The sequence below is a fragment of the Ictidomys tridecemlineatus genome, chromosome 14, assembly GCF_052094955.1.
Source record: "Ictidomys tridecemlineatus isolate mIctTri1 chromosome 14, mIctTri1.hap1, whole genome shotgun sequence".
Taxonomy (NCBI): Eukaryota; Metazoa; Chordata; class Mammalia; order Rodentia; family Sciuridae; genus Ictidomys; species Ictidomys tridecemlineatus.
In genome coordinates this window covers 64427238-64451739 of record NC_135490.1, presented here as the reverse complement: position 1 = coordinate 64451739, position 24502 = coordinate 64427238, and the positions used below count along the sequence as shown (strand labels likewise).

Genomic DNA, 24502 nt, shown 5'->3' with positions numbered 1-24502 from the left:
CAGTGCACCAAAATCAAATATGGTTCATCCCAGGGATTCAAGGTTGGCTCAACATGGGGAAATCAATAAGTGTAATTCATCACATCAATAGACAAGAAACATATCATCATCTTAATACATGCAGAAAAAGCATTTGACAAAATATAGCACACCTTCATGATCAAAACATTAGAAAACCTAGGAATAGTAGTTTTTACCGTACCTCCACATTGAAAAAGCAAATCTATGCTAAACCCCAGGCCAACTATTTGCCAATAACAAGATTCTATAGTGAGAAGATTTAAAAAAGTAGCAGGATATAAAATCAATACACATAAATCAAATGCATTTCTATACATCAGTGATAAATCCACTGCAAGAGAATTTGGGAGAACTGCCTCATTTACAATAGCCTAAAAATAATAAAATACATGAGAATCAATCTAATGAAAGAGGTATAAGAACTCTACAATGAAAACTACAGAATACTAAAGAAAGAAACTGAGGGAGACCTTAGAAGGTGGAAAGATGTATCATGCTGTTGGATAGGCAAAATTAACATTGTCAAAATGACCATGCTACCGAAAGTATTATATAGATTTAATGCAATACCTATTAAAATTCTAATGACGTTTTTTCATAGAACTAGAAAAAAAATCATAAAACTCATTTGGTAAATAAGAGTCCCAGAATAGCCAAAGCAATCCTTAGCAAGAAGAATGAAGCAGAAGGCATCACAGTACCAGACCTTAGACTATATTACAGAGAAATAGTAACAAAAATTGGCATGGTTTTGGCACCAAAATAAATACGTTAACCAATGGTACAGAACAGAAGACATAGAGACAAACCTATATAAATACAGTTATCTCATACTAGACAAAGGTGCGAAAAACATACATTGGAGAAAAGATAGCCTCTTCAACAAATGGTGCTGGGAGAACTAAATATCCATATATATATATAAAATGAAATTAAACCTTATCTCTCACCCTGCACAAAAGTCAACTTAAAGTGGATCAAAGGCTTAAGCACTAGAATAGAGACCCTGCACCTAACAGAAGAAAAAGTAGGCCCAACTTTCCACCATGTTGTCTCAAGAACTGACTTCCTTAACAGGATTCCTAAAGCACAAGAAGTGAAATCAAGAATCAATAAATGGGAGGGATACAAACTAAAAAGCTTCTTCTCAGCAAAGGAAACAATAAATAACATGAAGAGAGAGCCTACAGAATGGGAGAAAACCTTTACCACATGCACTCAGACAGAGCACTAATCTCCAGGATGTAGAAAGAACTCAAAAAAACTTAACACTAAATAACCAAAATAACTTAATCTATAAATGCAGTAAGAAGCTGAACAGACACTTCACAGAAGAAATACTGTCAATCAACAAACATATGAAAATATGTTCATTATCTCTAGCAGTTAAGAGAAATGTAAATAAAAACTACTCTAATATTTCATCTCACCAGTCAGAATGCCAATCATCAAAAATACAAGCAATAATAAAGGTTGGTGAGGATGTGGGGAAAAGGCACACTCATATATTGCTGTGGGAATGCAAATTGGTGCAACTGCTATGGAAAGCTGTATGGAGATTCCTCAGAAAACTTGGAATGGAACCACCATTTGACCCAGTTATCCCACTTCTCAGCTTATACCTAAAGAACTTAAAAATCAGAGTACTACAGTGATGCAGCCCCAACAGTGTTTATGGAAGCTCAATTAATAATAGTCATACTATGAATCCAAACCACATGCTGTTTGACAGAAGAATGGACAAAGAAAATGTGGTACATATACAGAATGGAATATTACTCAGCCATAAAAAAATAAAATCATGGCATTTGTAGGTAAATGTGTGGAGTTGGAGAATACTATGCTAAGGGAAATAAGCCAAACTCAAAAAAACAAAGGCTGAATATCTATTTTGAAAAGTGAATGCAGATCCATAATGGGGTGGGGGGTAGACAAGGATGAAGGAACTTTGAATTGTGCAGAGGAGAAGGAGAAGAGGGGAGGGACTGTGGGGATAGAAAGAATGCTGGAATGAGGCGGACATTATTAGCCTATATACAGGTATGATTACACTCTGGGTGTGACTCTGCACCATGTACAGCCAGAGGAAGGAGAAGTTGTGCTCCATTTGTGTACAATGTGTCAAAATGCAGTCTACTGTTATGTATAACTAATTAGAGCAAATTAAAAAATAAAAGAAAAAAGATTCTGATATACTATTTGATGGTGGAAACATTAAACACAATTTCATGTGATAGTTAATGATAACAGGATAAATTCTACTCTAATATTTCACCTCACCAGTCAGAATGTCAATCATCAAGAATGCAAGCAATAAAAGTAAAGAGGGCTGGGAAACTAAATTGAAGTAGCATTTCAATAGTTCACTCAAAAGTTCATGATAGAATGATATTATAAGTAATTATATATGTATATTATAATACTAAGAGCAAACACTAAGGAAATTAATCATAATTAACAAGTTAGTTTTAAAACGTTACCAAAAAATTAGGATGAAAACCTAAAAATATTCATATATCTCAGACGACAACATAAAGAAAGAAACAAAGGAAGAAATAAAAGAATAAAACACAGACAATTACAAATATTTTGAGTTAATATCCTAATATACCAATAATTACTTCAGGGATAGTCTAAACACACATATACCCAAACAGTGAATGCCAGATAATTTTTAAAAGAAATAGTTCACAACATAAGAACATGGATGGACTGACTATAAGAAGATGAAACTATATTATGCAAACAAATTAAGTAGATATAATAGTGAAAATAAAATCCACTAGAGAAAGAGACATTAGCTATGATAAAAGCACTGGCTGTTGTAATGCCCGCCTGCAACCCCAGCAACTCCAGAGGCTGAGGCAGGAGAATCACAAGTTCAAGATAGCCTCAGCATCTTGGCGAGACTGTGTCTCAAAATAAAACATAAAATGGGTTGGTGATGCAGCACAGTACTAGAGCACCTCTGGGTTCAATCCCCAGTACTGGGGAGTGGGGGAGAGAAGGAGGAGGGGGAAAAAGGAAAGAAAGAAAAAGATGAAATTAAATAAAGTACCAATCCATCTGAAAGACATTAACCATTTTAATTGTATAAACATGAGAGTTGGGAAAAAAAACAGAAGCAATCATCACTAATATAGCTAGGAGAGAGATAAACCCACAATAAAAAATAAGCTATTTAAAACACTCAGTGTTCAAAGGTACTAGGGTAGAAATCAGTATGAATGTAGAACTGAAAAATTACAATAATCAGAAATATATATAAATTTGAAAATAAAGTTTTAAGGGCATGGGATCAAATAAGAAAACTCAAAGGAAATGTTAATTATGTGTTTGTATTAAATACGGTTACAGGTAAGTCTGAATTAAAGAAACAATAAACATATTGCTGTTGGCTGCAACCAAAGCTGTTCTGAGAGGATAATTTTAGTAGGAAAATGCTTAGGCTAGAAAAGAGGAAAGATCAACAAGAGGCCTTTTCCTTCAAAAAAACTAGAAAAAGACCAAAGTTCACTCCAAACTACTGGGATGTAGAAAATAATAAACACAGTTCTAAATAAGAAAACAATATAGAAAAATCAAAGAAGAGATAGCTGGTTCTTTGATCAATTCAATTAAAAAGAAAGAAAACACGAACAATCAATTCAAGAAAGAGCAGGCCTATAGCTTCTGCTAAGAATAATAAAGACATGTAATGAACAAGTTTATATATATGAATACACCAAGATAAGAGAGACCATTCCCCAAAGGTCACAAAACACTAAAGCAACACAGATTAAACATAAATATTTTTACAACCATTAAATAAATTGAATTGGCAACTTAAATGTACCCATTTCATATAGAACAATGACTTCACCAAACATGTTAAAAGTTCACATATTGGATACAACATTTTCCAGAATATAGAAAAGAAGGTAATACATGCCTATGCACTTTTTAAGGCCAGTATTCTTCGATACAAAAATTAGATAAAGCTAGTACAAAAAGTAATCCACAGATCAATGTCTCTGATGGTCTTTGATAACAACCATCTTCAAGAAATTATCAAAATCATCATCATCATCATCATCATCATCATCATCATCATCATCTCAATCATGAGAAAAGGAATTTTACATACCAGGCCTAAGATGCTGCTTCTCTAGGTATGTGAGACTGTTTCAAGATTTGAAAATCCATTAGTGCAATCTACCTTGTTAGGAAAACAAAGAAAAAATTCAGAGGACCCTACCAATTGATACAGAAGAATCGTTTGATATAATTAAAAACTCCTTCATCCACTAATGGCAAAGAAAAACACAATTAGCAATTGGAAAAAGAGAGCTTTCTCAACTTGATAAAAGAGTCTAAGCAGGGGCTGGGGATGTGGCTCAAGCGTAGCGCGCTCGTCTGGCATGCGTGCGGCCTGGGTTCGATCCTCAGCACCACATACAAACAACCATGTTGTGTCCGCCAATAACTAAAAAATAAATGTTAAAAAATTCTCTCTCTCTCTATCACTCTCTCTTTAAAAAAAAAATTATGAGAGTCTAAGCAAACCTACAGGCAACATTCTCCCCAGTGGTGAAAGACTGAACACTTTTCCTAAGATGGGGAATACATGGAGCAAGTCTACCTTCATTACTGCTAGCACATTAGTGCAGATCGTAGCAAGTACAATGAGTCAAAGGAAATAAATTTTTTAAAGTGGACAGATTGAAAAAGAGAAAAGGAAACCATTCCTGTTTGTAAAATAAGTGTCTGTTAAAAAATTTCAAGGAATCTGAAAAAAAACTTTTAGAACTAATATGGAAATTTATCAAGCTGGTAGCATGTAAGTTAAACACAAGTGAGTTGATCTCCAGAGGATAAAAACAAGCAAATGGAAGATGATTTTTAGACACAGTAGTAGCATTTGCTCCAAAGGAAATGAAACATTTATTTGTAAACCTTAAAATATAAGCTGAAAAAGGTCAATTATAAAATTCGAATAAAAGACAAAAAAAAAACAGAGATGGACAGACTGTGTTTTGGGGGAGGGAAAAGTAAAGATGTTGATTCTTCTCAAATTGACCTACAGATCTAACAATTTATAGCTCAATCCTAGCAAGTAGAGTTATTTTTTCTACATATGGAGTAGATTTGTCTAACATTTATGTTAAAAAGACAAATCTTGAAATAGAACATAGTAGAAACCTTGAGAAAGAAGAATACAGTAGGATCACTATAGTCTATATAAATATTTAATGAGCAAGCAGAGTAAAGAAAGTGACATTATAGAACTGGACACACACCTAGAATCAGATAGAATAAACAGCACAGAAATATACCCACACCAATGTGCCCAACTGATTTTTGACAAAAGTGCCACAATACTTTCTTTTAATGTTAAAAGGCTGCCTTTTCTATCAAAGTTATTGGATAGTTACATAACCAGTCAAGAAGGAACCTTGACACAAACCCTGCACACCTTAATCAAAATTGTCTCAGACACAGAATTAAACAGCATGCATAGAACCATAAAACTTTTAGAAAAAAAAAGTTGTCATGAAATAGTCTTACTTTCTAATCAGTACCTCACAGGCTGAGAGAAGATACTTCCGAAAAAAAAAAAAATCTGACAAAATGTGGATTTAAAATATATGAATATAATAGCATAATAGTTTTAGAAGGCAATCCAGTTAATGAAAGAAAAACAAATAGACCTATCTCAAAAAGTGACACGTGCACATGAGAATATATCCATCACTCAATAGCCATTAAGAAACACAAATCAAAACCACACGAGATACTGCTAAATGAGAGAAGCTAATATTTGTCTGTGTGTGTGTGCATAATTAAAATACCAAATGTTGATAATTATGAAGATCTCTATCCCTCATACTTTGGTGGTAAGCATATAAAAATTCTATAGACACTCTGGAAAATAATTTGGTATTTTCTTTAAAAAAAAAATCACCAAAACACACATTTATTTACCACTGGATCTGGTAATCACATCCTTAACCACATATCCCAGAGAAATAAAATTTTACATCCACACAGCTATTTGCACATGAATATTCTTGGAAGCATTATTTTTAATACCATAGCTGCAACAGCCAAGTCACCTCTCAATAGGTAATATCCTGTCTTCCTCAGAACATGGGGAATACACTAAAGTGAGATTAACTAAATCTGGTGTTTAAAAATTCAAATTTTAAATAAATGTCAACTGAGATTGTTTACTTTTTCCTGTCTAAATTTTGATATAGAGAGTTCTTACTTGGGATTATTCTCACTAATACTTTCAAGGGATTCAAGTTTGGTCTTGTAGAATTTTTTCCTATTCTTTTCTATGTTTCTGTCTCATTAATTTCTGTCTTTATCTGAATGGTTTCCATTCTATATTATGTGTAACCTCTCTATATACAGTATTGCATTTTGTACAGAAGGCAATTAATTTAATGGTAACTCAAATTAACCTTCTTACTGCTGGGTTTTGACTTTGGGTTAGAGGGTTGAGCGTGATAAGGTGGACCTTCCTCTAGACTTTAGTATTTTTTCTTAGTAAAATCTTTTCTTATCTTAGATGAATGCCTGAGGACTTAGCATGATGATTCCACCAGACCTCAGCTGATACCCAATATATCCCAATAGTGTCTGATATTTATATCCCTATTTCACTCACAACAATTCAGCACATAGGTGTAACCAAATTCACAGTCAAGCAAGGAAGCACCACCCAAGGACATAAAAAAATTAACAAAAAGGAAGACCTCTTCAAAAAAACTATAAGTAGGTATACTCTAAGACCCAGTGATTCCCAACTCTGGGTATATAGCCTAAGAAATGGAGTCAATATTACAAAAGGCTCCTATATGCCCATTTTATTGCAATACTATTGATAATAGCTATGATATGGAATCAGCCTAACTCCCCTTACAAAAGAAAAATGGAAAAGAAAATGCAATTTGTATAAATGGTGGAATATTCAGATGTCAACAAAAGTAAAATTCTGTCTTTTATCAACAAAACAGATGCAAGTGCCATCAGTTCAAACTGTCATCACTGGACCTTACCTGTAAGCAGTTTTTAATAAAACATACATCTTGCATGCCCTCTCTGGGTGCTTTCTTTGGTCTCTTGGCAACCCATTCCACTACCCTAGCAAAGTGGGCTGCAGACAGTACACCCCCACATCTCTGACAATGTGCCATGCAAGTTTCAACTGCTTCAGTGTCTCTGAACTCAGAACTCGAGTTCTGCTTCTTTCCAACCCCTGTGCTGTAGTCCAGATAGTATCCCCAGTCAGAAAGCCAAATTGAATCCCAATCAGCCTATTGTAACATCTCTTTCATTTTGTTCTGCTTACTAATTGCATAACGTAGGGTGAACCAAACAGACTATAGTTACTAAATTTTTAATTACATTATCTCTCAGTTCTGATATAGCAAAAGAATCTGACCCATCACTATCACTTGCCTCTTACCAATCTGTTCAACCAAAATAAATATCTTACACACTTATTTTCTCACATACTTCCAAAACCTTCTAGCTCCCGAAAGCCTTTTGGAAACCATTCATGTTCCAATGATTCACATGTGAACCTACTTAAGATTCTGTGCGTGTTTTTGCATCCATTCTTTTTTCTCTCTCTAAAAAGATACAGTCTTGTGCTCTATCACGGACAATTTCTCAGTATGTCTGAGCCCCTTAGCCCACTTTTACTTCCCCACCTCAAACTTCTCATATACCTAGATCTCTCCTTTTTTTTCTTCTTCTTGTTTTATTTATTGATTGATTGATAGATGATTTGTGATTTCCAGTAAAGTAAAAGTATCTGTTTTATTCAGTATGATTTCCAAGAAATTTGCCATATTTGCCTGGGGGAGGAGGTGTTTGTTATTTGTTTCCCCAACAACATTATAGAGTATAAAGCATCCATTTTCTTGCCAACACTAGCACCTTAACCAAATTAAAACAGAGAAAATATCAAAACTTACCTTAACAAATAAAGAATCTTCTTGTAATGATCCCCACTTGCTATATGAAAACACTGGGAAATTTGGGGCTAAATATGACCTATTTCAAACAAACATTGAAATTTCATTGTATTAATGTCATTAATAATAACTTCTAGAACAGTGAAATGAATCAAGATTTACTTTCAATGTTTTAAGTCCAAATATCTAAACTAAAATAGACTCACCTGTCTTAATAGTGTATTATCTACATAAGAAAAATTACAAAACAAAAGTAACTACTATGACCAGAACTAGTATGGAGCTGTGATGAATTCAGAATGATAAACTGTTCAATGCAAACTTACATGCAATAATAGGAATTTCAGATTTCAAGAGACTTTTATTTAAGATCCATCTTCAATAGATACCATAGGATGAATATCTTAATATTTGCTAACACTTAAAAATGGGTTAATCTCCTATTTTTTCATTAAATAGTTTTCATGAAATTATACTATAATTAAAACAACCTTCAATTCCTCAGTGCCCTAAAAAGAACAATGAGTGTTCATGAGTCTCCTGGAGTCTCATCTTCATTCTGGAATCTAGGAAAGGCATGCCTTACCCTTAAACATGCCTTTTTGTAGCAAAAAAGCAAAAGAAGCTGTGTAAGCATATGTGAGTCCTAAAGCTTAGTTCACAGGGGATACTGGTATTTTGCTCAAATTTCACAAGCTAAACAATTTTTGTGGATGCACTTGACAAAAAGTGGTGAGAGGTATTATTTTCCCATGGGAAATGAAGATTAAGCAGCAAGCTATCAGGATTACAGGTACCAAAACACATTTCAAGGCCAGACTAGAATAGATGCTGGGGCACACACAGACTTCTTTCTTTCCCACTTCTCTCATTCCTGACAAATTTTTCTTCTCAATTTAGAACCAAAACTGTAATTTTCCCAATGCAGAAAAAAATTGTTATTTATCAGTTCATTCAAGGAAACTGAATAAATGTACAGATTGAAGGAAAATATCTAAATTTAGGTGCAAGATCCTGGATAATAAATAATGGCATGAAAGCAGAGTCACATTTTTGTATCTGTAAAGCATGCAAATGAAGGTAGTGGAAATAGGATACAGAAGTCATATTCAGGGGAAAAATTATATGTTAAAAGAAATCTAACATAACACTTCAGTTTTCAAGTTTATTCACCTTAGGCCCTCAGAAGTATATTTTTTTACTCCTACATGAAACTACAAAGGAGTCTGGCTTAAATAGCAAAGGGGTAATTGATCACTAAAAAAAAAAAATATTCCATGTAAGGAAAATAAATAAGAAATTTAAAGCTACTTTCTATTGAAGTATCACTGATTTAAGAGTAAAATTAGAATTTGAAGGAAAGTTAATTGATTTCAAAGGAGATCATTTCAAGAAAAATAAAATGGGCATTCTAAAACTGAAACATATCACACTGGCCAAGAACTGAATTGGTAAAGCATAAATACTTCAAAATTCACACATATGCATACACACACAAATATAAACAACAACAAAACATGTACTGAAAAATTCACTTAAGATGAACTTTTCGAACAAAAAAATGTATGAATGAATATGATTCATGAGGTATTGTTCAATGAAAACAAAAGGAAAATTTGCAGAAACACACCAATTCAGAAAGCATTCTATGCATTAATTTCAACTGAAGAAAATAATCTGCAAGTTTTCTGACTAACCAATATCTGGGTCTGCATAAAAATTGCAATATCAAGAAAAATAAGAAGATAGTGATAATCAATAAAAACAGCACTATATTTTCATCTGAAGTGTATAAACACTTTTAGTATCACTGAAGGATCATTATGATACAAATTCAAGATGTAAGAAACATAAGTGGGAAATTCCAAAATCAACCAGACAAAATATGAATAGAACTATTGAAATGAAAATTAAATTTTTATAGCAGTAAATCCTACAAAGAAGGCAATAGAGAGACTGGGCAACATAACTGCAACATCTAGAACAAATCAAAGGGTTAATATACACAGAAAATATAATTTCTCCCAAGCTGATTTAAAAAAAACTAAAAAGAAAAATAAATTATATATTAAAAATAAATATTTCAAATCCAAGGGAATAAAAATAAAGCCACAAAAAAAGCTAAATCTAGGGGAAGGGTTCAATTAGAATGGTGGACAAATATTTGAAAACATATGGCATGCTCTTAATAAGTAGGGAAATATATATTGAACTGTTTTACTATGAAGTGGAATTCTTCATGTATTAATTGGCAATAATAAAAGAGTAAAATTGTGCATTTAATTGAGGATATAGATAATAGAGATAGCTTTGAATTGTTAGTGGCAGTCAGTATGCACTTCTTCAACTAAAATATTTGCAGTGTATGCCACACATGAATGTTTTCTCATTTATGACCTAACAATTTCACAGGTGCCTCCTAGGAAGTCAAGAACAAGAACAATGACATCCACAGACAACTTTTCTTGGTATTGTTGTTAATCAATTGAGTGAAATTAATGGACATCCTTACAAATATTGGTGGATAAATAATAAGTAAGACATATTGATTTGATGTCTACATATGCACTGAATATAAATGAACTCATTTTGTATATATACATCAATATGAACCAATCCTAAATAATGATCTTACATAAAATGCTACATACCAAACTACCAGAAAACTACAATATGCACACAAAAAAATAAGCAAATACTTGTCACTTTCTGGGTAATGTGAGGGTAGATTCAGTACTTTTACTAACCTCAACCAGATTTGGTGTAGGATTCAAGTGAATTTTGGCTGACCTTGAATGAGACTTATAAGGTATTTTGGCTGCAATCCATGTGACACTACTTCCAGGAAGTTAGTTCAAGTATATTTTCATGGCAATGGTAGACAAACTTGATGGGAAGCAGAAAATCATAAAGGCTGTTTTCAACCCTCTGTTTGTATCAGCTAACACTCTGAACAAATTAAGTAACATAGCCACAAATGAGCTAGTTAATTTTGGGGGCCAACACTAAATTGAAAATGCAAGATCCCTTACTGAAAATGACTAAGACTCTCAATAGAGCAATAACAGAGCATTCAAGTAGGTGGCTGTAGATTGCATTTGCAATGTCCTCCAAGGCCCATGGGTTAAATGACAGGTCGCCAGGCTATGAGCACTATTGGAAGGTGGTAGAACTTTTAAAAGAGTTGTGGTTATTGTAGGAGGCTTTGGGTCATTGGGTACATGGGAACTTTGGTCTCCTCCTCATTCTCTCTTATTTGTTTCTCAGCTATCAGGTAAATAGCTTGCTTTATGATGTGCTCCCTGACACGATATGCTATCTTGAGAAAAGATATTTTGGCACATCATGCATTATTTTGGACAATTAAACTGGTACTGACTTTTCAGAAAATAATTGGTCATAATTATATAAAATATTATAATTATATAAAAATATTTCTAGAACTATTAGTGCATTATAACATGTGAGTAATACACAATGCCTGCCCTTAGAGATTATTGTGAAAATTAAATAAGTATATGTAAATTGTTAATTTAATCTGTTTGGCAAGCAGTATGTGCTTAATAAATGTCAGCCACTTTTGTCATTGTTGCTATTTATTATTGTCATTTTATTGGTACTTCTTGATCTGGCATCCCATTTCTTGATGTCAAACCTATAAAGCAAAAAATGTATATAAGAATTTATATATAAGGATGCTCACTGTAGGATTCCAGAGATACATTCCCTGAAAATAATATTATCCATGATTCTACATAATGTGGAATGTTATCTATTAAAGAATGTCATGCAGAGAATAACAAGATATACATTGCACATTATTAATAAAATCTACCAGTTTCAAATTAATGTAAATGTTTGTAGAAAAACAAACTTTTCTGCCCATTTCTATGTGTTGTTTTAAAGATAGAATTTAGAATAGGAAATTATTGAAGGTTATGTATAAAGTTAACGCCATTGGTTTTCTAATAGAATAAAAGGAGAAAAGAGAATTTAAGAGATAAAAAAAGATTAATTGTAGCAAAATGAGAAAACCATTATTGTGAGGTGCAACAAAATGTGAAAGAACTTAAAAAGAGTAAACTTCAGTTCACAGCAATTCATGAATGGAAAGCATAAAATCAGAGAAGAGTTGAAGGGCAAGTATCTATATTGTAACTTTGGAAGTAAAAACAAAGGAAATATGTGATTGGCTACCGTTATAAAATTTTCTTTTAGTTCCCTTGTGGGAAGGTCCCTAATCATATAATTATGCCTTACTTGAGCACTTTAGATTCACTGGGCTTAAGTTTTATTTTGCCAACACTGGTATTTACAAAGAATGACCCACTTTAAGTTGTAATTATGTGTACAACTTATGGCTATTTTCATGGCCTATCTAATTTCTTTCTTTTTCTTTTTTTTTTTTTTTTTTGGTTGAGAAACTTCTCAGGCCTGATCTCCATTTTAATTTTTATTTTGACAAGTGTAATGTGAATTAAGATGCTTAAAAAATATAAATATGTAAAATGATCTCTACAGGTAAAAAAAATTAAACAGACATAAAAAGGCCTTTGATTATTGCACTTCTGCTTACATTTTAAGGAGTAAAATAGAATAATTCTCATTCATCAAACATGCATTAATATTTCTATCATTAAATTAGAATTTGGCTAGATTATTAAATCACAATTAATGTTTGAAATTCAAGCCTAACATTAACTCCAAAGCAGATACAATGTGTTAAAGAAATGAAGTATTTATGCTTTTATTTAAGCTCAATTTAGGGTGTTGATATAAAAACAACTGTCTGAAAAGAAAAATGGACACTTACTGTTTTTTAAGAGAGAGAATGTATGTTTTCTCCTCAATAGTGATACTATAGGTCACCTGCAGCAAAATATTAAAAGAGAAAACAGTCGTTAGAAATTTTAGATCCTTAAAAGTAAAAAGCTAAGATTTTTTTATATGTATATACTCTTTCATACACATGAATTATATGCTACACACCTCAAAATTGAAGTTTATGACAGAATTATTCATAACTAAATTTAAATTCAATCAAGGAGTATAAATCTATTTCAGATATAAGTGCATTAGCCATTACCCCATATTGGATTTTAAATTAAGTTTATGTTTAGAAATGCTTAATACTCATTAAAGAAAATTTAACTTTTGCCATATTTCCACTTTGCAGCTTCCAGCACAAAAAGTTGACAATTTCATAAGAAAATTAAAACTTCACCATATGATTGAAGGCGTTAGGCACAAAAAACACTGCTTATCTCCTGTCCTATGAGAATTGCTTCAGCTAAAGAGATAGCTTTGCAATCTAGATTATTTGATTATATGCAAAACTTTGCACTTTTATTTACACACACAACACACACACACACACACACGCGCCCCTCACAATAAGTTACAACTGTCTGGGACAACCATCATTTAATCAGAGGTCTCTCCACGGAATGGGGCTTTTTTGTTGAGTAGCTCTTAGGCAACACACCTGGATTTCTTTTTTATTAATGCAGACACACTATATCTTTTGACTGAAGAGTTTATTTCATTTACATTTAAACTAATATTAATAGGTAAAGACCTACTATTTCCATTTTGTTCATTTTGGCAGATGTTTTCCCCTTTTGCTATCATCCATTTGATGATATGCTCTAATGGTATGCTTCAACTCCATTCTCTTACTTTACGTATTTACTATAGATAAGGATGAAGCATGCATATATTATAGTTTGGGCTTATTGTTGCTCTCATTGCTTGGATTCATTTAAACCACATTGAGTTGAGCCTGTTGCTCTTTCCTTCTGTGGTCATCTACTGTGTGTATTTGTTGTGCAGATCCATGTAAATACTTATGTCATTTTCTAGAATGCTCATTCTGGTTTTATTTTCTCTTTCTGAACATATTTATTGATTTTTGAAAACATATCAGTGTACTGAGTTAATATGATCATCTTTTTCTGGTATGACGTTATCCTTCCCTCCAGGGAGAGATAACCTACTTGCTCATAATGTTTTGCAACTGTTTGCTATTTTCAATGTTTTCATATTTTTGTAAATGATAGAACCTATGAATCTATAATTCGTATTTCTTGAACTTCATTTGTTCTCTACATCTATACTATATAAATACATTTTAAGAATTGAGATTAGTGAATTCTGCAATTAGCACAATTCTGTAAACAAGATATATATTGTATTTTCTGAAGTATTTTCTAAAGCCTTTAAACAGTTTGGCTGGAAGACTTATGGGAACAATTTATTGCAATATTAAATTTCTTACAGAATCAAAAGAAACTTATTTAAAACTTATTTAAAACAAATGCCAAGATTTATGGCAAACTATGATGATAATTGCAGAAAAAATTTGATAGCACTTAAATACTGATTTCCAATGTTCTACAAATTGGTAAAAGTCAATATAGTTATGAGTATCATGATTCAGCTATATTCCTACTAATTGTCTATGTAACAATTTTTTATCATGCACCAAAACAGGGGCAAAATCACTAAATTTATTTATATATTTGCATACATTTTTACTTTTGTACTTTGGTTCATTTAATTTTTCAAATTTTTACTGGACACATATTACACATATTTATGAGGTGAGCTGGGTCCTGTTAAAATATATGTGTGTACAATATGAAATGATAAGATCAGGGAAGCTGGTATACATACCATCTTAAACATCTCTCATTTCTCTGTGTCAGAAATGTTCAAAGTCCTCTGAACTACCTATTTTAAAATATAGTATTAATTGTTGTCAACCATAATTCTGCTGCTGTGCTATAGAACATTGCAAGTTATTTTTCCTATGCAGATACACTTATGTGCCTGTTAAGCATCCTTTCTCCATACCTTCTCCCTAATGTATCTATGAAAACAACTACTTAGCTTCCCCCTATAAGTGATTGTGGTGTGTTATTTTCTGAGTTTGAATTATTTCAATTTCATAATGCCCTTAACATGATGCATGTTGCCAGAAATGACAAGAATTCATTCCTTCTTACGAGTGTATTATAATCTATTCTATATGTATATCACATTCCCTTTTCCATTCGTCTGTTGATGAATACCTAGGTTCATTACACATCTTGGCAATGGTAAATAATTCTGCAGCAAACATGGCAGTACATATGCCCCTCAAACATACTGATTTTCTTTACTTTGGACACAAATCCAGAAATGCTAGATCATATAATAGCTCTATTTTTCATTTTTTAGAAACTGCTTATAATGGTTAATTTGAATTGTCACCTTAATTGGATTAAGAGAAGCCAATGATTAAGAGGCTTATGGATGTGTTAATGAGAGTGTGTCTGTGAATGACTGGCATGTGGGATAGCCAAGTGAAATGGAGAACCCTCTCCTAAGTGCAGGTAGCACCAACCAATAGGATGATGGGTCAGCTGGGATAAAAGTTGGAACAACAAGGAAACAATAGCAGAAGCAAGCTCCATTCTTGAATGACTTCTTGATTGCTGCTGCATGGTCTGAGGATATTGGACTCTCACTTCTTCACTCTTCCAAAGCAAACTCTGCCAGTGATTCTCCAGAAGCCTTTGGTCTGGGACAAGGGTGGCACCATTGATCCGTCTTGTTCAGCCTCGTGGACTGCACATCTACTAGTTCTTCTAGCTCTCCAGCCTGCAGATGGCCACTGTGGGCTATCCTGCTTCTGGTAGCATAAGCCAACCTAATAAATCCCCTTTTTATAATTATACTTCTTGTTGATTTTGTTCATCTAGAGAACTCTACTACATTGCTGTACTCTTTTCCATAATGGCTGAACTAAACTATATTCCCACTCACAGTATATGAATTTCTCCTTCTCAAAGCCTCACCAGAATTTGTCATTTTATTGTATTGAAAATGGTTACCTAATTTGGGAGAAGCGAAACACCATTATGGTTCACATATGCATTTCCCAATGATTAGTGATGTTGGACAGGTTTCTTACATACTTGGTTATTTGTATATCTTCTTTGGAGAACTTGTTTAGATCATTTGTCTATTGTTCAATCTAATTATTTGGTTTTTCTGCCAAGTAGTTTGCATTCCTTATACATTCTGGATATTAACCCTTATCAGAATAGTTTGCATATGTTTTCTCCCATTCATTAGGTTGTCTCTTTTAACTCTTAATTTTTTCTTTTACTCTACAGAAGCTTTCAAGTTGGATGTAACTCTGTCAGTTTTTACTTTTTTATCTTTGCTTTTCAGATCATATCCAAAATATCTTTTCCCAAATCAATGACCCAAACATTTGCCTGTTCATTTTCTTTGGTAGAATTATACTTCATTTTTGTTGAAATGACCTTATTACATGCGAATAGTTTTCAAATTACAATGCTTTCAGTCAATTAAGATATTTATTGAAAATTACATAATCTATCTGGGCACTATCATTGTCCTGTAATCTATTTTCTCTGATATTAACTTACCCACTCTTGTTTCCTTGTTTTGGGGGAATCCATAATCTATAATTTGTATTTTCAGTATTTCAAATTTCAACCTATTCATAACATATTTAAAAGACAATTTTTATAAGTAGTTTTATTTTTCCATAAAATATAATAACCTTTATTTGCAAAGGTTACATTGTACTTAATGAAATGTATTATATTTATAACACATTTATTATATTTATAATACATTATTATATCATAAGCCTACTTTCTCACTGCTTTTTTCATTTTTTGCATATCATATCTTTTCCACATCTTTTTTTCTAATTTATCTTGTAATTTTATATTGAGATTGGGTTTATCAATACGAACTTTAAAGTTTCATATAAACACACATATCCATTTAACACATTTGTGTTATCAAAATTTGGGTGTGTTTGTGTGTGTACACACGTTTTTCTGGCTTGGGCATAGAGTGATAGTAGAAGCACTGACACCCAGTAGGAATTATCAGCATTCTCTGCATACACAGAGTAGATTCCAAACACCATTCTCCATTTCCCAGTAATAGGAAGCATACTTTGTAACTGACACATGACTAAAGTCCAGTTAATGAAGTAAACTGGAATAATGAAAAAAGAAAACCTGGGAAGAATCAAAACCACAAAATAAACAAAGGGCATATATAGATTAAAAGGGCATATATAGATTTAAGTCAAAGTATTTCAAAAATTTGACTTTGTAATTAAAGATCTCACAATGTAAGCTCCAGGTCTAGAAGGTCTAAGGAGTAAATTGCAATGAACATTAAAAATATTGTGAAAAAAATGTTAATCTTAGAAAACGTCTGGGAATACAGAAAGAGCATTTTGCAACAAATTTTTGGAGGCAGTACAAACCAAATATCACAACCAGACAACTATATGATACAGAAGTAAAATATTTATTATGATTATAATTCCAAAGTCTTAAATAAAATATTAGCAAATTAAATCCAACAAATATAAAATTTATCATGATAAATGGAAGTTAATTATTATAATGGAAAAAATGACTCACTACATCAAAGACACACACAGAGCATAATGTCTGAAAATAAAACCTTCCTTGAATTAATAAATGTCATTTATTAAAACTACAGACTTTATCACTTTTATTCTTGACATTGAAATTCTCCCTACAACTAAAGAAAATCAAAGCACAAAATAAAGAAAGAAAAAAACATGGATGAAATTGATGAACTATTAACCCATATTTAATGTTATTTGGGAGCTTCTCATTATTACTTATGAAAAAAAAAAGGAAAAAAGGAAAAAAACTCCTAAGGATAGAAAAAAAGGGAAAAAATGAAGCTCTTTTGTAAATAATATGTATGTACATAAAAAGTCAAAAGAAACAGAAACCTACTACTATTATTAACTATTTAAAATTCTTATTTGCAGTATTGATATATACAGTTACATACACAAATATATGGTTTATTTCTATACATTATAAAATAAACTTTAAAAATACCATTTTACATAGTGTGAGTGAACCTTAAAAATATGCAGACTTGGGCTGGGATTGTGGCTCAGTGGTAGAGCGCTTGCCTAGCATGTGTGAGGTGCTGGGTTTGATTCTCAGCACCACATATAAATAAATGAATAAAATAAAGGTTCATCAACATCTAAAAAAATTTTAAAGCATATATGCAGTCTATTTATAATTGAAAATACAAAACATGACGGAGAACAATCAAATTAGACAAATACATACAAAAAATCACATTCATAAATTAACTTGATATTATTGAAATTTCATTTCACTCAAAAATTGACTTATAGATTGAATATTATCTATTACAAAATCCCAGAAAGCTGTTTGTAAAATTGGGCAAGACAATGTACAAGATTTACATATTAATAAATGAAACAGGCAAAATAATTAAGAAAAGCAAAAGCAGAAAAATACCAAATGTCAGAGAATTATGATGAAATGATGATAATTAAGGTAGTGTGCCATTTGTGTAAGAGTAACTATATTATTTGGAAAGAAGTGAAATACATATCCTAAAAATATTTACCTGTGTACTCATTGATCCTATGCAGATGACTACCAAAGCCTTATGAAACGATGTACATGTCAAAAGTTTTGTAAAATATGTGATACTACAACCATATAAAGACTCAGATGATCATTATAAATGTGTATGTCCATGTGTAAATACTCACATACTTTAAATTTACTATCTTTAAAACCAAAGTGAATATTCACTGTATTCACAATTGTTTGTGCTGTCTAGATTTAACTTTGCAATGTACATCCTTTTTAAATGACATAATGTCCTTTTTCTGAAGGTTTTATATATACATATGGATGCCTATATAGCCATGAAGTTTTCTGGCTTTTATTTTTTTATTTCATTTTTTAAATTTTTTTGTATTCCAGTTTAAAATTGGTACAAGGTCAATGTTAGCATGATCTCATGTAAGACCATACATTTAAATGTATATATTTTGTAAGAGTCCTGTAAATGGTATTCCAAAAATTTGTATTCCAAAAATTTGGGGCACTGTTTTGTATTGTTTTGTTCTTCAGTTTTTGTTTTAAAATAATTACATATAATTCCTACATTACCTAAAAAAAAAATTTTAAAAAAATGAAACATTGTTCTCAAACTAAAACACTCCTTAGCATGGTAAATTAGAACACAAACAGAATTTCACAAAGGAATGTACATAAATTGATCTGGGCCATAGTACAGTAAAAATAAAGCATGGATAAATTTTATAAAACTGATTTCTTAATTACGTGTGTTTCTGTAACATCCTTACGGTTGGTGTTTTTGTCAAACTTCTCCGGCACTGTAATTTGCAGAAGTGATGATTTAGAGCCTGCAGCAAGAAAAAGCACAGGTCAATGTTCCCCAGTGGGGAGTAGAATCTTCAGTCTTCACTTGTCTGCCTTCCCTTCATCAACTTTTAAACTCCCAAGCCCCAGCATTTGCCCATACTCCAAGCTCCAAAACTACACCTTGCTGATCCCAGGTAGAAGGTCCTGTGAGAGCAAGAGATTTGCTACCACTATCCAGAGACACTGTGGGGCCTGTTGACCTCAACCCTGAACCTAAGACCCCATCCCAGGGTCCTGACCCCATGCAGACTCTCTCTTTCCCGCACCTCCACAGGAGATGCACCTCTTCTTATACAGGTCACACAAATGAGGGACAAGTATCCCGGGTTTGCACGGAGCCTTCTCACCACCAGGGCTCAGGGACCCTCAAAGGTTTGGCTCTGCTGCATCCTTCACCAGTCTGTCTGAGCTTTCTGGAGCGAGGAGGCTGAAGCTCATCTTGCTAAAGGTCTCTGCTAAAGGCTGCCCTCGGATCCAGTTGGGCCCTTTTACTTACTCTGGCCGCCAGAGGTCGGCCACGCCAGGCCTGAGAGGATTATCAGGAGAGACAGCATTGTGTGGTTAACCGGCCTGGCCACAGTGATGGCGGTTGTAATGCAACGCCTGGGTCTCGTGGCCACCAACTGCTGGGATCTTGCAGGGCGGGGTCAAAGGAATTCCCCGGGAGCCAGACAGTAGTAAAGATTGGAGGGCGTGGCTGGTTTGTCCAGTCCTGAGCCAGCCCTGTGGATGGCAGAACCCAGCCTTCTACAGCCCCAGAGGTGCCTATTCGCATCTCCCCTGTACTTGCTAAAGCACACTGAGGCCTGCACTTCTGTGCACTGGTGCCTTTTCCCAAAAGCTTGACACTTCCATTGTATTGCGGTGTAATGTAAGGGTTTTATAAAGCACATTTTCTCCTTTAGATATTTGATAGGGAAGTTTTTGGTAGTGTTTGTATTCCATATCAGAGCTTTGTGGGCCAATGGGTAAACTACTGTATTAAAGGAAAATACAAACCTCAAGAAATTCACAATAGGTTTTGTAGCAGACAATTGCTTATTATAACTAAATCTACTACTGAATTTCTACTTCTTAAATCTCAGGTGAAAAAAAAAAAATAGACCCACATGTCTGGCATGGTGGTGGATGTGTGTAATCCCAAGAGTCTGGAGGCTGGGGCAGAAGGATTGTGAGTTCAAAGCCAACCTCAGCAAAAGCAAGGTGTTTAAGCAACTCAGTGAGACCCTGTCTCTAAATAAAATACAAAATATGTCTGGAGATGTGGCTCAGTGGTTGAATGCCCCTGAGTTCAATCCCCACTACTAAAATTAACAGACCTCCCCCCCCAAAAAAAAACACAACTAATTATTGTGTTATGGTTAAGATGGATTCTAAGAAAACTAAGAAGTTTAAACAAAGTTCTATATATGAATGTATGCACAGTTCTCCTTTGGTGTATGTAGGGAATTGTTTTTAGGATCCTCAGTGGATACCAAATCTGTGAATGCTCAAGTTCCTTAAATAAAATGGCTAGTATTTTCATATAACCTGCAAACATCTCCCTATATACTTAAAATCATCTCTGGATTACTCATAATACCTGATACATTGTAAATACATTGTAAATACAAATGTTGTGTAAATTGTTGTTATGCTATCATGTTTACAGAATAATGATAGGAAAAAACACCTGATTTTGTTAAGAATATATATATTTAATATTGTAACTGCATGGTTGATTTAATCTACATATATGGAAACTGCAGAAACAGAGACCTACTACCTTTGTTTTATTCTTTTCATTAACTTATAAGCAAAAATTATAACTAAACAATGACCCTGTAAAAACAATTAAAAATCCACTTGTTCACTTTTGTACAGTTTTGTTTCTTAGAAAAACTTATGGCTTAAAGACATTAAATAAATAGGCAAAAGAAAACTTTTTCTCTATAAATACAGAGCTTACAAATGGAAAGACAGCAGAGTTAACATGGAGAGAGCTTTCCTTTTATGGATTAATATTACAGTCATCTTGAATTGTTAAACCACGACGCAAAGAAAAGACCACCAACTCCAATTTTAAATCAGATTAAAACAAGCTTGTATTTGTGTACACTGGAACTGGCCAGGACTGTCTTGCCCAAAAACCCTGGGCTAGAGAACAGTACCCTAACTCTTTAGGAGCATATTTTTATAAAACAAAAAGTTGCAAAGGGAGGTGTCTTGAGAACTTACAGATAACAGGATTTTGACAAGCATAATACAAAGGCAGATATAGGAGGTTAATGATCTACATGGCTTAAAATTTCAAGGTAGGGAATAAATTTAGATCCCAACACCAGAATTTATGAGGCACTACTGAGGATTCAGAGATGGTTGTTATGAGGTCAGGGGGAGTCAGGATTGATGAGGTGTCGCTAAGGTTTTAGAGAGAGTTGTTATCTAGAAAAGCCAGGCATGGGTGAGTTCAAGTCATGGGCAGGAATTCCAAACAAGTTTAGAAATTGTATTAATTTATAGTAAAACAGAAATCAACTTTTCATGACTTTGTGACGAGATGGCTCCCAATCTTAAGATGGAATTAGGCTGGGATCATCAGAATAATTTCAATTTTTTACAACTTTTAAATTTGTTTATAGTAACACTCTGTAGCAAAACACAAAATTACCACCTTGACCATTTTTGAGTGTACGTTTCGGAGGAATTAAATACACTCACATTGTTGTGAAACCATCCATCTCCAAAACTCTTTTCATCTTATAAAACTGAAACTCAAACAATAACTCTTCATCTTCCCACTTTTCCCCAATGAATTTTCTGTCTCTGAATTTGAGTACTGTAGGGAACCTAACAATTAGGAATGAGACCATATTCTTCATCATGTGACTGGCTAATTTTATTTAGTATAATGTCCTCAAGTTTCCTCTATGTGATGAACCCAGCCTCATTCCATCTTATGATTGGGAGCCATCTTTGGGTCACAAAGTCATGAGAACTTAATTTCTGTTTTACTATAAAGTACTGCAATTTCTAAACTTGCTTGGAAAGCCTCCCTATACCTTGAACTCACCCATTCCTGGCTTTCCCTGACAATCTTCTCTGAAAACTTGGTGGCACCTCATAAATTCTGGTTTTCCTTGACCAGATAACAACTCTCTCTGAAACCTTAGCAGTGCCTCATAAATTCTGGTGTTGGGGCCTAAATTTACTCCCTAACTTGAAATGTTGAACATTTAGATCATTAACCTACTATCTGCATTTGTATTATGCTTGTCAAAATCCTATTATCTGTAAGTTCTCAAGACACCCCCCCTTTTGTAACTTTTTGTGCTATAAAACTATGCTCCTAGAGAGCTGGGGTACTGTTCTCTAACCCAAGGATTTTGGGAGAGACAATCCCAGCCGGAATTACAAGCTTGCTTGAATTTGATTTAAAATTGGAGTCAGTGGTCTTTTCTTTGAGTTGTGGTTTAACACATGTTGTACCACTTGTCAAAAATTCTTTTTTAAGGCTGTTAAAAATTGCATATATACATGTTTTATCACTTAGCCGTAGGTAGATACCTCTTAGCTACTGTAAATACTATTTTTGTGAACAACTATGAACAAATATTTGAGACTCTGCCTTCAATTATTTCAGCTATATGCCCTGAATATAATCAGAGTAAAATTGCAATCCATAGAATGGGAGATATTTAATCATTTCAAATAATAGATAAGAGATTTAGATCCAAAATATGTAGGATATTCTAAAAACTCAACAAGAAAGTACAAATAATGTGATTCAAAAATAGCTAAAGGATTTGAATGAAAATTTCTGTAAAGAAGATACACGTGCAAATATCCATAAGCATTGGAAAAGTTGCTCAGCATTACTCATCTTTAGGGAAATGCAAACCAAAACCATAATAAATATCTTATATTCATATTCATTAGAATGACTCCTATAAAAAAACAAAAAAGACAGGGCAAAATCAGGCTACTCAAAGATGGGATAAATCAGAATCTGGCCACATCTTCTCTGAAACTCTTGTTTCTCACAGGCCTTGCAGAGAGCCCGGAGCATTGTGTTTAAATTACAGAGCTCACTAACTAACTCGCCTTCTTCTAGTTACCCTTGAGAATCCTCCCCATATTCCTGTTTAGGTTCCCTTCTCTTATCACTCTGAATCTCTCCATCTAATTCAGCTGGTTCTGACTCAGGTCTTCCAGCCCATCTCAGGCATGCTCTCTGCAGACAAAGACACTGGGGAAGGCCGCCTGAGGGCATTCTTAAAACTAGCGATCAGATCCACTGCTGACCATGTCATATTCTCTTGATCTGAATCTAAACAAGTTTGTATTAAGTCCACATATTCTCTGAGTTAATCGATCATGCACCTGAATATTTTGGCTGATTTGTATCCAGTGCATAATTCTCTGCCAAGCTTTTCCCAAACATGCACATTAAAGGAACCCTCTTTGGGAAACAATGGGCAAATCTCCAGTAACATGTCTAAAAATTGTGCCAGCTGAACATTGTTTACTGGATTCCCTCTTTGCCTTAGCATAGTTTTAAGTATTGTGAGAAAGAATTCACTCTCTTTTAGAATTAGTTCCCCATGTTTAACACCAAGCTAATAAAAACTCCCCACTCCATCCTCTCTTTAAATTGACTAATTCGAGTGTCTCCTGATTTGAGGGGCAGCCAAGCTCACCTGAAATTTCTCTCTCTGAATACCTAGCCAGTGGTCTAGGTTCAGGCACCAGATCTTGCTCCATCATGCACAGTGAGTGAACAGTGAGTGAGCAGTTAATTGCTTTCCGGCTGTGAGCTGGCTAAGAAAATAAAGGTCAGAAATAATAAAGACAAAAGCATGAAAATAGTTTAAAAGCAGGACTCTGTGGGTTGTTCAACCCAAGGGTCCAACTCCTAACAAAGAAGAAAAACACATGTTCTTTATTATATATGAAAAAATGTTAAAAGGATTTATTGTGAAAGAAAACTTCTTCAAGGCAAACCAAAAGCAAAGTTGAGCAGGAACAGGCTAATTGGAGCTCACCTACTTGCATGATATCATCTCTAGGCTTGGTATAGCTGGCACCACAAGGCTACTGAGCACACCCATATTTCTTCCACCCCAGGAGAGCAGGCATCTGAATTCAAAGCTATCTAATCCATAAATTCCACATCAGGCATGGACTCTACCTCATTAAGAGCAGCTACCTGCAAATGGGCATGTCTTTCAG

At 33.6% G+C, this 24502-nt stretch overlaps 1 protein-coding gene across 1 annotated transcript in view; it reads right to left on the bottom strand.

Moving 5' to 3' along the window:
• LOC144370554 (A disintegrin and metallopeptidase domain 3-like) overlaps positions 1 to 19889 on the bottom strand; it is a 28800-nt gene extending 8911 nt beyond the window's left edge. The window contains exons 1-4 of the mRNA XM_078031348.1: positions 19788 to 19889; positions 19190 to 19272; positions 12805 to 12860; positions 7992 to 8070 (exon numbers count right to left, since the gene is read on the bottom strand). Of these exons, the coding sequence (XP_077887474.1) occupies positions 7992 to 8070; positions 12805 to 12860; positions 19190 to 19272; positions 19788 to 19845 (276 nt within the window). The 5' untranslated portion in view covers positions 19846 to 19889. The remainder of the gene's footprint in view (positions 1 to 7991; positions 8071 to 12804; positions 12861 to 19189; positions 19273 to 19787) is intronic.
• Between the last annotated feature and the right edge of the window lie 4613 nt (positions 19890 to 24502).